At 34.9% G+C, this 13,946-nt stretch overlaps 2 protein-coding genes across 2 annotated transcripts; one reads left to right on the top strand and one right to left on the bottom strand.

Moving 5' to 3' along the window:
* The first annotated feature begins 2,222 nt into the window (after positions 1-2,222).
* Positions 2,223-6,955, top strand: LOC143185332 (brain-specific serine protease 4). The gene is made up of 5 exons (XM_076388279.1): positions 2,223-2,891; positions 4,192-4,357; positions 5,059-5,463; positions 5,553-5,938; positions 6,008-6,955. Exons 1-5 carry the CDS (start codon positions 2,667-2,669, stop codon positions 6,275-6,277), a joined length of 1,452 nt encoding a protein of 483 aa, XP_076244394.1. The 5' UTR covers positions 2,223-2,666; the 3' UTR covers positions 6,278-6,955.
* Positions 6,956-7,146: 191 nt separating this feature from the next.
* Ptip (PAX transcription activation domain interacting protein) lies at positions 7,147-13,900 on the bottom strand. Its single transcript, XM_076388276.1, has 9 exons — positions 13,692-13,900; positions 12,727-12,911; positions 10,087-12,599; positions 9,424-9,868; positions 9,165-9,349; positions 8,819-9,060; positions 7,979-8,248; positions 7,691-7,895; positions 7,147-7,620 (listed from the first exon to the last, which is right to left on the bottom strand). Exons 1-9 carry the CDS (start codon positions 13,785-13,787, stop codon positions 7,559-7,561), a joined length of 4,203 nt encoding a protein of 1,400 aa, XP_076244391.1. The 5' UTR covers positions 13,788-13,900; the 3' UTR covers positions 7,147-7,558.
* Positions 13,901-13,946: the final 46 nt, after the last annotated feature.

Raw genomic sequence — 13,946 nt, 5'->3', positions numbered from 1 at the left:
TTTGTCGATATTAGTAAAAATCAATTGCTCATGGTTAAGAATCTGATGACCCATCGTGAACCTTTGATGCTATCGCGTCACTGTTTACTTGCAATCAGAAAATTATGTTATAAGAGTTATCAGTTTTGTTATAGCATCAAACAATATCAATTTTAATATCAAATAATGATTTGCCTTTATTATTCGTATTGTATTTTCTATCAATTAAACGATAAGGGAATTATACTTTTATTTTGCGAATTATGCAGTAGGGACTTGCATATAATTGCATTTGTATGATAGCAATTTACATGTAATTATTCACTAGAAAATTATCACTTGCTTGGTCAGGTAGAAATAACGTAATACTGCAGCATTATTTCTTGATTAAAATCCTACGATTGTGATGTTTACTATTTGACTAAATATATGTACATTCTTTAATTATTGCAATTCTAATACCTTCAGCAAACCTTCAGTGAATAAAAAGAAACTTGAAAATTCAATATTAATACACAGGATGACCTATTTAAAACTGTATGTAACGATAAATCTGCTATAATAAGGATGGTTGTGTTTGAACCTTTTGTGCACGAAAATTCCAATATATTTCACTGAAGAATATTTCAACAATTATTAGTTTTTGAAGCCATATACCTTATACCTTTTTTACTCAATATTTAATATTCTTTCAAATTGCATGGTCAAATTTTATATATTGCAATTAAAGAAACTCAAGGTCTTGTTCAATGTGACCTTTATATCTTGATAAAAATTCGAAGTATTAGAAAACTAATTATCACATTATGCAAGTCCTATATATTAAACAACTTTTGTTTAAAACACTGTTGTATATAACAAATAGTTTACAAGTAAATTCAAGTGATAGAGTTAAATAACTCACCTTGCATAGTGTATTATACTCTCGGTCAAGAGTTTGGAATCACTTTTTAAGTTAAAGAAAATGAAGATTATCTTATTAACACTAGAACTTGTTAGTATGATTATTCTTTATACACATTTTATTCTTTACAAACTTTATTTTTTTCTCAGTTAATGCTGAATAATACAAAAAAAATATATGAATAAACGTTATTTCTGTAACTTACATACCTTTTCAGACATTTGTAATTGTGGCGCATCGTTAAAAATAGACACAGATTAACCACGATAATTCTAGTATTAAACCCAGAATTTAAATAAATACTGTAAATAAATATTGTAAACATTCTTGGGAGGATAAACTTGAAGTTAAAAATATTTTGCTAGTACACATAAAAATCAGAATTAGCAAATGACTCTAAACTTTTTCATATTGTGTTATGGGAACGCCTAAAATTACGAATGAACGTTCAAACAAGGTCCATAATTTCCTCCTATCTTTGTTAGAAGTGCAAGGACATTACTATTGTGCTTTGTGCAAGGTACCAGCGGGACCGGTGCCAGCCGAGTTCCTGAGTGATTCACTGGTACCAAGTTCCGAAAAAATTAAGTGGCCACAAAAAAGACGTCAAACTACTTTATCCTCATCGCTTTGTCAGTCTTCTCCGCGTGACAGCGACCAGTTTCCTCAAAACGAGTTGACGAAGCGAAAACCGGGGAAGATGCCACATCGTTTCTTTTTCTTCGCCCTGCAGGTTTCTTGTACGCGGATGGTGGTGGGTTCTCCATACAAATGAAGCGGTCGGTGAATCGGAGGCATCGGGAATGCCCCACTACTCCGGAACTTGCGTCGTAGAGAAGCATGAAAGCCACGAGACTGAAGACGCCACGACTCTTACGCGTCTTCTTGCAAATTGCACAAAGTTAGGATCGCGATAGTCTTGGTAGGTATCTGACGAGTTGAACAATCGACCAGATCAGGTAAAACTAGTCAGACTTGTTGGACCTGTCGATAAAATCATATCGAATGGAGTGGTTTTCTCGAGGAATCTTCTTATCCTTTCCTGCGTTCGTAACATGAAGTGCAAATATTCGTCTGCGAGCTCGATTTACTTCGGACGAGTCTTAGGCAGACTTTTTTAGATCAGAGCAGTTTTCTGTGACACTTCGACAGTTTACGTGAAATTACAGTTCATTATTGTGGCAGGAGACGTCTTTGTGAGAAACTTACGTGTATCTAAACATTAAGGACTGTCTTGGTGCGTGTGTGGTAACGATGACGGTGTGAGAACTTTGGAGCACTTACGACAAATCAACTTGTGGATGTTCTCTGTGAAATGACGATAGCAAAGGTGGTTAAGTTTAAGAATGCAAGCTATTTGCTGTCACCTTATTTTGAATTAAATCTGGTTGATGAGCTCCGAAAGGAATGTGAGCAAACTGAACGATAAGTGCTGTTTTCTATCTAAACACGATAATTGTGAATGACACTGTGACTTTCGGTCTTTGACAGAGGTTATCATATTACACATCTTGTTCTTACGGGATCTCCCTCAATATGATTCAAGTTCCGAAGAAACAGTGACAGTGTGCTAGCCACAATCCTACAACAAAGACGGTTACCACTATTCATACATAACTTCTTTTTGTTTATTTTTTTCATTATATGAAATTACATGAGTTTTTCAAAGTTTCACTGATTAAACAGTTCAAATGAACACTGTACACATTCTCACTGACTCGAGGAACTGTCTTGTTCCTTAATTAGGATACTCTCAACACAGAGTTCGCCACAGAGTTCCAGGATGGTCAGCTTGGTTGTGAAAACTGTGCTCTTAGCTTACTTTCTTGAATTAATTCACGTAAACAGTCAATCTACTGAATCCTGTGTGCCCCACTACTTCAACTATGTGCGAAATCAGGATACAGGCGAGACCAGTGGTCGTATCAAAATAGATTCCTCACAAGTAGGGAATGGAACTCCTTTGAGGCTTAGCGTCACTTTGAGTATCGGCGCTGTCCTACCCACGGTAAGATAATCTTTTCCGTTTACAAATATTTCTTGCAGATTCGTTATCTATTATTTCCAACAATTATGATTTCACTCCATTGAGCGTGACCTTCGTCGATACTGGCATCATCGCATCGATGTAATTTTAGTCTTCATCCGGATAGAAGTGACTCTGAGACTCCTTTTTATTGCTTTATGATGAAAAAGTCGCCAAGAAAATAACTGGCTTCAAATTCTTGTTTTTTGATAGCTTGATTATTTTTATCCCGAATGTTGTCCTTGTTTTTTTTTTTATTCTAAATTTTGTATATACAAATAAGATGAAAATAAAAGTGTAACACAAACGAATAGAGGCTCTTTGGACGACTGTGTAACAAATAATGTATTTAATTATGTTACAATGTGATGTAATTCTATAATACAGTAATACAATGTCATAAGAATTATTGCAATAAAATAATATTTAGAGCAGCATGATTGTTGCGGTGATGTGATACAAACATATTGAAAAAGTTTTCATTTTGTTAACAAAGTGACCATTGTTGTGATGTGATGTAATTTCATACACATGAGACTAATCAGGAACACTATTAATTACATTGCACTAGACATGTTGAGTAGGGTAAGACTTGTCAACAAGTTACAAAAAATGTACAAGTTTTTAGTTAGTATTTTTAGAATATTTTACGTGTAATAATATGTGGGTATAATGTTTAAAAAATCAACTCTCTAAAATGTGTGGAAATATATTGAGTACAATATATTTGAAATATCTCACAATAAGTAGATATCAACTTCTTCAACAGTGTACTCTTATACTTTTATGTGCAAAATGTCCCAAGTATTCAATAATACAAAATATACATAAAAATTTATTGTATTCTAAATAATTAGTTACCTTACTTCACTTCAAAAAAAGAATTATATTAACATTTGCGATAATTTCAAAGAAAACAGTTTATCATATTAGCTGTATAACGATATATTTCGAATAATATTATACGTAATAAATAATTAAAAATTCAATATCAATACTATTGTACTAAATAAATAAACTATTTTATATTGAGAATCTCTAAGGCTCTTTTGTATGTTTGTGTTGTAAAACCATTCTATCCTGATGAAGGTTAAACCTGTTTGATTTTTATGAACTTGCTATCTCGCAGTGGTGCATGTTCTTCTACACAGCAGAAGATAACTCTTTAGATTTATACAATTTCTCCGTTCAGATATGTAAACACGTTTAATCTGAATGAGAGTCTCTTTTAAATGGTCATTTCAAGAGTACCAAATAAAAAATATTTATTTTCGGATTTCAGACATACGTTGGTAAAATAAAATTGGCAAAGTCGAAAGAACAATCGATGAAAGGAATTGAAGAGGGCAGACCTCTGGAATATGATCTTTATTTTCCTCTTCCTCAACCAATACCAAAATTAACAGCTTTGTGGTTCAATAGTCGACTGATTTGCACTGGTCCACGCGGTGCGTATATTTTCTTTTCCTTGTTATTCATTATTACAGAGAAAAGTTCTGAAAAAGGCAGACACGTGTAAAGAGGTCTGTACACGACATCCTTAAAGAATTTATTTGAAACAAAAATTATGTATTCATACTTATATTCTCTTTATATGCAATGTTAATGGATTTTCTGCAAGTAGTTTTTATTGTTTCATTTTTTATGAGGTTTTAATAAAAAAGTACAACATAGTTTACATTATGTCCGTAAATATATATGGAAATGCAAAATCAATCATTATATAAATATTTACATCCTTGCATACTAATTACGATTGAATGTATTAGGTTTGTCGGAAAATTCTGTCCGACTTTTGCATTCTGTATTTAAAATCGGACATCTTTACTTTCAAAGGTAGACTGTTTACTAGAGGTGACTATAAAGATGTATAGACAAAGATTAGCATAGTATCTCTAAACGAAGTAGAGTCTCGAGATTGGTCGTGTTCGCCTGTCGAATAGAAACCTGACCACATTTTGAGACAGTATTGTCATACTATTAAATTTACCGAAAAATTTGAACCAATTTTAAATAAAAACAAAAATCAAACAAAACTTTTCGGCAGACACTAGTAAAACAGCGCTGTCTGAAAACGTGACCAGGTCAAGTCAGGTCACGTCAGGTCAAGTGGTGAAGTCTTCATTTCCAAATATTTGTTTATTTTCAGAAACTGGGCCAGTCGTTACAGCCATAGTTTTAAATCACACACTAGGAATATCACAGCATTTCAGTCATCCTATTGAAGATGTCCCACTATTGTCATTGCCATCACCATTGCCATTGCCAACACCATCGCCAATACCATCGCCATCGCCATCGCCACCGCCATCACCAGCGACAGTTGTATGGCCCATTGTAACAAGCGATCCGAATGTTACACCCAATCCGCCAATTAATCCAGCAGATAATGATTGCGGAAAGAATCCCGAAAGCATTAATCTTCTCATAGTAGGAGGTGATGAGACGCAGCCAAATGACTGGCCCTGGAAGGCTGCAATTTTTATAAATCTCAAAAAAAAATTCGAATATCATTGTGGAGGAACACTCGTGAGCAAATCTCATGTCATCACAGGTGGAATTTACTTCTTCTAAGTACGAAGTACTATTAAATATTTTCTCGTATATTTCATGTAATTTATTATTATTGTATTCATGTTTCAGCCGCTCACTGTGTTTACGAAAGGAGTACTTTTGTACGTTTCCCCAGTGGAGTATTTCTGGTGTCTCTAGGACGCTATGTTCTTCAAGACATGAGAGAAAGAGGTTCAGTAAACGTTGCCGTGGCTCAAATTACGGTACACCCCGATTACGAAACATATATAAAAAATTCGCCAGTGAAGAGTAACGCTGACTCTGATTTAGCTGTGTTCATTTTACAACACACGGTGGAATATTCTATAAGAATTAAGCCAATCTGCCTTTGGTCAGGTTCTGTGGACCTGCGGCTTATTGAGAATAAAATAGGCTATGTGGTAGGCTGGGGAAGCGATGGAAATAAACCATATACCGATAAGCCTCGTAAGATTAGTTCTCACGTTATAAAAGCGGTAAGTGCGCTTTAAGTAGCTTAAATACAGATAATTGTAATGTGACTAATTTGTTAAAAACAATTACAGCACGATTGTGTTTTTCGTTTCGATAATTATCGTAGTGTGGCTTCAAACCGAACGTTTTGCGGTGGCCACTACGATGGAACAATACGTAACAATACCCCTTGCAATGGCGATAGCGGAAGTGGTTTTATAATGTACAATGAAAGGAGTAAACGTTACTTTCTGCGAGGAATCGTCTCACGAACAGTTAGTGGTTGTGTTGAAGGATATCCTATCATCTACTTGGATGTTGCCCAGTATCTGGATTGGATAAACCAACTGATCTACACATGAATTTTGTAAATTTCAACAAGGAACTGTAAATATGGTAGTCGTTCAGCTTTTGGGTATGAATGAATTATAATTTTTGCATAAATGTCCCTTATGCGTAGAATAATTATGAATAAATGATTAATCAATATTTTTATACCTATCTCTGTCCTAAACTTGAAGAGATGACGATTAATATAATGTAAAATTGACGAGTAAAACCTATGTAATTGTAAAAAACGGGAATTTTTTACCAGTATGTAACTTAAATAGTACTGTACAGAAGAAATCTCCGGTTCTTATAATTTATCTGTAAGGATAGGCACATATGTATGTATAATGTAATTTAGTTAGCCATATTTTAAGTCCTTCCAATTGAAATATTTTTGTGTTTTATTAGAATGAAAAAAATTCATTTAAATCAGATTAACTGTGCGGACTTTTTATGTTTTTAATGTGAAAATGAGCTATAATGAATTACTGTTCTTTTACATGAAAATAATCTTGACATGCGAAAAATACATGTACGTGTATACGAGTAGCTCCCAATTGCAAAGAATTCTTAATTTATTATTGATGTAAGTTAAAATATAATTTTATTATATAGAGTAATAAGTTCATCATGTGAATTGATCGTTCTTAACAATGTATGCAGTTTTAGAGATGATCGAGTGATAAATATTGTCATAATAAATGTTTATACTTTTTTAAATATAAATGAACAATATTTATAGAACAAAAAAGTAGCCCAAACACCTTACTAAAACATTTTTGATTTAGAACTGGAAAATAATAATATTCCAGTGTTATATATGTACTTTAATTTATTTTTAATGATACACTCGTACATATAAATTGTTTCATATATGTATAAAGATAAGATAAGTGAAGCATTCAAAAGGGAGAAAAATAATTCTATAATATGAGCAACAATGTAAGCTGGAGTAATACGTATCTGCGTATTCGTGCGACAAAATATGCGTAAATATGCACAAAAAAGAACTATGAACAGTAAACGAAATGATACACATTTTTATTATAACAATATATGTTGCTACATTAAAACCAAGTTTCTAAAATTATGACTGATATAAAATATATGTATATAAACAAGATCATGAAAAAAGGAGAGGTTTGGAATGTATCAGTGAAAATAGTTCCTCCCTTATCATAAAATTATGTTCTTTATTGTCCCATTCAAGAAGGTAAGCAAAAATTTTCTTCTCTAAAATAGCTCACTAAAAATTAGTAAGCCCACATCAGGGATTAAAATGCAGTATATCGTAAACTGCGTAATATTTATACTTATTCAGGTTGGAAGTATTGTCGTGCAACTGCTCCTAATACGATCTCTGCACTGAACACACCTAAAAGGAAGTGTATGATTAAACTCTAATTACTTACGTTTTGTCTATAAGGTCACGGGTAACCACTTACTGATATTTGCACGTAAAACGTCGGAAAGTAGATGAAGATCATTCTCATGAGTGATAATGATATAAGTTAATTTATTACTATTTAATTCTTGGATCTGGACGAGAGATCTTCGCGTTTTTTCCAGCGTTCCACCCGCGCTTTCAATTATTTCTGCGAACGCCGGAGGCGATGGTATTACACTCGGCGTGACATAAAATATTTTACCCTGTTTAATAAACAGTTTTCAAATCAGAATCAAGATATTTTCTGTTAACCTATTCAATAATGATGGTAAAGGTAAAGAATCACCTTAAGTACTGTTCCTCTGTTTGGACTTGCTAGAGCTTTTTCAATATTACAGTTAAAAATCTTCTCGAATTCTGGATCACCAAGAGTGTATCCACCTTCATCGATAAACGTATTCCGCGCGGAACAATCGAGTAACCACTGCAATTTAACAATATATTTACAACGTGATAGGCAACACATCAATTTTACAGTTCTGCTTGGAGCTAACATCACAAGATGGGTAGCGTCTCGCCAACTGGCAGCCATTGCACCACCCAGTTCTCGAATTTTCTGTGAAACAAATATCAGAAATCAAGGATCGAAATAAATAGTTATTACCTGTTTTTATAACAATTCTGTTCAAATTTATATCTTTTTTATCAAAGAGTATCTGTTCACATGGAATTTTTATGGAAGGAGCTGTTATCATTGGGAACTGTTTTAAGAAAGTTCTGGTGAAACAGACATTTTAGAATCTGTATAATAAAAGTTCCACAGAACCAAGTTCTTTTAGAACATTTATTAGAAAAGGTTCCATAAGATAAATAATACTATAAACTATTAGGACCTAGTTTTATTTGTTACAATGATTGAGAACTTTGTTCAAGTTTCATAGCAATTTTGATTTTTATATTTTATAAGGTCTGTTTAGATTAAAATTTTTATTTTCAAAAAATTTTCCTTGTCTGATCTCGTTGGAACTTACAATATGAGAATTTCTTTAAAAATGTTCTATGGTACATGTTCAGAATAGAACCTGTTATAGGTTATATAACTAGAAATAGTTATGAAAAAGTTTCATAACTATTTTCGTTCATGTCAAAAATAATTATACTATTAGTATATACAACAATACGTTACCTTTGCATGTTTTCTAGGATTAATACCAGAGAATAATATTCTCGGTTGTTTCTCCGGAGGCGGTGGGTCAGGATTACTGACAATTATTGGTTCATCCAAGCCCAACAAGTGTGGATCTTTATTTAATAACGGACCATCTAATCGCGGTTTTTTATACTTTCTAATTGAATTTGGACCCTGACCAACCTGTTTTACCTTATCATAAGACTCTTGGGTAATATTAATTGGCATCTTCCATGCAGCTAAAACAAACGTCGTTTTAGTATTTGACTTAAAATAGATGCAGATAAATGAGAAGAAAATCTATAACGTCTTAGAATGACATTATCTATAACATTAACAATACCCATTAAATGGGGCACTAGTGAGTAATCCAGTCTAAAAGGATTGCTCAGGCTGTACTGTTGATATTTAGGATTTTCGGTTTGATGAAGAGCGTTCATTTGCCCACACAGTAAGTCTGTCAACCACTGAGCATTTACTACCCCAGTCTGCCATTCGCGTGCCTTTTTATATTTCTGACCATCCGGTCTGAAATATTTTTCATCAAGTCAAATACCGTCAAAACGTGTAATCTTCATTAGATCTAATTATAAAATCACTACCTTCTGCAAACGAGAAGAGTATTGTGTCTGGTGAAGTAATTAGTAACTTTTGCTCCCAAGGCTTCCAGCATGTACTTTACTTTCGCGCGTTCCTCTCCTTCAAATCCAGACAGCGATACAATCTGTTTTGCACACGGAAGCTCTGTCAAACTGAATGGTGTTGGAAAATGCAGCGCATGCCACGGCGGCAGTACTTGCTGTTTATTAACAACATCAGACAGCCAGTGGGCACTAACACAACGTTTCCCTTCGCGTAGTGCCTGCACCACGATCGGATGTTTCTGCGTGATCGCAAGTACGTGAGTTGCTCGTGTACAATATTGAGGTTCCACTTCTCCGCCGTGTCTCTCAATAACTTGTTTCCACACAGAAACATCATTCGGACGTTGCACGTCATATTCAACAATAACAAAGATACAACCTAGTAAAAATAAATCTGGTGGCACTGCAAACACAAACAACGACACGTTATTTGCAAAGAAAGAGATTAAATGGAGAAATAGATGGGAACCATAAATAACGGAGGAAGCTCAGAAACAGTTCAGTCAATACGTTCTATTTATGATTCAATTTCCAACTACTATGTTGAAGGAACTGCATATGGACATTAAGTAATTATCTAGGAGAATGGATGTAGATTTAAAGAGGAGGGACATAACGTACGTTTTAAATTCGGATTGTGCCCGTAGAACTGAGCCTTAGCTTGAGGCATTACTGGAGCGTATTGCATCTTTATAGGAGCTCCAGGTGGAGTACCATTTGTTATATTTCCAACCGTTCTCCGCTGATAAGCTGCAAGAAGCTGTGGATCTTGGGAGGGTGGAGGCGGTGGTCTATGTTGTGCAGTCATTAATCTTAGTTGGCCTGCTGCACTACCTTCAGTTGCGGTACCTTGCAATCTATTTGTCAACATATTTGCCAAAGCAGTTTTTGTTTTTGCATTAACGACTAATTGTTGGTCTGGTGGTATCTGAGCATTATTGGACAAAGATGTCAAAGGTGGTTCTTGTTGAGTCCCTTGCTGCTGTTGCTGCTGCTGCTGCTGCTGCTGTTGTTGTTGTTGCTGCTGCTGCTGCTGCTGTTGCTGCTGCTGTTGTTGCTGTAGGTGCTGTAACTGTTGTAATCTCGCCATTTGTTGTTTTTGCATATGTAACTGTGCGATATGTTGAGGTGTTAAAGGTTGTCCCTGTTGAAACGTCTGTCCAGGTTGGCCAGTTTGTGGACCCTGTACGTTTTGCCCGGCTTGTACTATTACTTGATTAGAGGAATTGATCGGTGTTAATGCTGGTGGTTGAACGCCGGGATGTACTGGCTTTTGGCCAGGTGTCTGTGCGATTTGCGGGCCTATCATTTGTGGCCGTGGTTGCTGCACCCACTGTAAACCACCCGGTTGCACTGGTTTTCCAGGACTTCTAATAACGGCGATGTGAGCTCCTTGTTGAGCTTGTCGATTTTGCATTTGTCTCTGCAGTATTAAATTCTTTTGTTTTTGAATCTTCTGAATAAATTGGGCTCTTTGTTGCGGATCCATTTGTTGTAACTGTTGATGCGTTTGCGCATCTAATTGTATCAACTGTCTTGGTGGTTGAGGTGGTTGTTGTGTCCACTGTCCGCTTGGTCTTTGAGGGCCAATTTGTTGTTGCTGCTGTCTTTGCAATTGTAAATGGTATTGTTGTTGTTGCCATTGTGAATCTCTTTGTACAATAAAGCCCTGCTGATTTGGCCCCATTAATTGTTGATTCTGGGATTGTTGTTGTAATTGACCATCTCTTATGACAAACTGCTGGGAACTTTGAGGTGCTGATTGTTGCAATTGCTGAGAAATTTGCTGAATTTTCTGTTGTTGTTGCTGCTGTTGCTGCAGTAGTATGAGCTGTCGTTGTTCAGAGGTAAGTTGTTGCTGTGGGGCTTGTGGCTGATTTAACTGATGTTGTGGTGTTCCAATTTGTTGTTGTTGTAAGACTATTTGCTGCTGTTGCTGAGGAGTCAGCTGCACTTGTTGCGGTTGCTGCTGCTGCTGCTGTTGTTGAACTAATTGTTGAGAACTAATCTGTTGTTGCTGCTGTTGTGGCAAATGCTGTTGCTGTTGACTCAATTGTTGTTGTGAAAGAATCTGATGCTGATTTAGTTGTTTTTGTTGCTGTGTCAACAGCTGCTGAGGTGACAACTGATGTTGAGATAACTGCGAATTTATTTGTTGTTGTTGCTTCTGCTGCTGTTGTTGTGGAATTAATGATTGTTGTGTGAGTGTTTGCTGCTGCGATCCTATTAGTTGTTGTTGCGACGTTAATTGAGGCGATTGTTGTTGATTTAAAAGTTGTTGTTGGGTATATGTTTGTTGTTGTAATTGTGGATGTTGTGTGAGTTGTTGAGATAATTGTTGTTGTTGTTGTTGTTGTTGTTGCTGCTGCTGCTGTTGCAATAATGAATGTTGCATGTTTATCTGTTGTTGCTGTTGTGGTGGTAATTCTGTATTTTGTTGTATTTGTGTTGGTACAGATTTCATTTGAACAACGTTGTTTTGTTGAGAAACCTGTGGTAACCAATTAGTCTGAGTGATACTTTGATCAGACACAGAAGATACAATTGTGGAAGCATTAGACAAACTGGTAGTAGCAACTGGACGTGGAAGGTGCTGCTGTGCATTCCCAGCATTCGGTCCATTTGTAGAATAAGGAATTGTTGTTACAGTTGCACTACCAGTATTGATATTATGCGATATATTGGAGGATACAGGTGGACTTGGTTGGTTCCATGGCATACGTTGTTTAAGTTGCTCTAACATGGCTTTTGTTCTGTCCTGTTCCTCTTGTGTGCTATTATTATCTGTGTCTTCATCCATGAAGCCAGTAATCATAGCTGTAGAACTATTTGGATACACTAAAAGTCGAGGATGGTATTCCACTTCGCTTACAATGATTCCTTTGTTACAACATTCAACCGCCCAATCTGGTGTTACAATCTGAATGGGATGCCTCAAAGCAGTTTCATATTTTTGACCAGCAGCTTTTCCAGTAATTAGATGTGTACAGTACCGGTCTAAACGTAATTGACATTTACCACCTTGCAGCGTTATCATTGCCCATAGGCTTTTACTATCAGCACGGCTCACCTGAGATATACATGCTCGTACATTTGAAAATAACTGTGTATCTTCTGGTGAAAAATAATGTGGTCTATGATAATAAAACTGCTAAGGAAATTAAGACACAAATGAAAAGTAATTATACTACTTAAAAAAATACTAAAACTTTAAACTATTATAAAGTTCATCTCTGACTATAATTATTTGTATTAGGATACGGTAAAAGTTTATTGCATCTGACAGAGTATAAAATCCAGTCCTGTGTAACTGCTGGTATTTCGTAAATATCCTTTGCAGCAGATATATCATTTTCCAGTGCATCATAGCCTGCTATTAAATGTGTAACATAATCGCTAAAATAATTTGATCTTTCTGCACCTCCTTCTTGTAATAAATTTAAAATCTGGAAAGAGTCCAAAGATATTTATTCACATAAATGTGTTGTACCTTAATAATGAATTCAAACTTTAATACAACTATTATCACAATGATTATAACTAATCCAAGAAAGTCAGTCACTTATTTTTCTATGTAATCTTTCTTATATAATATAAATTGTTCAAAAACATATTATTTTATAATTACTAATTGAATGCTTATATCGCTCGCAATGAATTTTACATTATTACTAAATAAGCACTAACGAATATAATTACTTGTGATTGATTACTTCGATGATTGGCCCTACGAGGATGTTGAATAAATTTATAGGAATGAAGTTTTACCTTATTAAAGTCTGTAAGTTTAAATACAAAAAGTTTGGGTTATAATCTTGTTATTTTAAGTTTCAACTTAATAATTTCTCCATTACAAGTTTAAATTATTTAAAAAATATTTAAACTATATGTTAATTGTTTCAATTTCTGTCAACATTTTCAAGAGACCATCGATAGAGTCTATTTATTAGTTTTAACTGATCTGAAGTAAAAATAGTTTGTACTGAAGAATAATTTGTATAGCTTAACATATTATTGAATTTCATAGCATCTGTATAATGTTGCAGTCTGTTAAGCTTAACTCCATCTTATAACCTCTATCACATTGTTCTGTGATCAGTGTCCAAAGGAATAGCAAGTACATTACGGGTTTATGATAGTTACAACATTTTAGTATTGATATTGCAAGATTGATGACATTAGAACACAGGTGACAGAAAAACGCGGGAAAGTAAGAAATGACATACCTTAGGATCACCTTCGCCGCTGACGTAGTATTTAACATCGGCGAACAGGGCCCCGTCGAGTTTTAATTCCTCGAGGCCGGCCCTTATGTCGCCCATTCTTAGAAAATTTCCAGCGAAATCACGTTTTCCATATCACAATAAAACACTATGTTTCCTGGTTCGACTTCAAGAGTACATGTAATATTTGATAACAAAACTCGACCGCGACGCGTTTGTTATTATTATGATACGAAGGTTATGTAGATACTTCGTGGT

This window comes from Calliopsis andreniformis, chromosome 10 (genome assembly GCF_051401765.1).
Source record: "Calliopsis andreniformis isolate RMS-2024a chromosome 10, iyCalAndr_principal, whole genome shotgun sequence".
In the NCBI taxonomy this organism is placed as follows: Eukaryota; Metazoa; Arthropoda; class Insecta; order Hymenoptera; family Andrenidae; genus Calliopsis; species Calliopsis andreniformis.
This window is presented reverse-complemented; position numbering and strand designations above follow the sequence as displayed.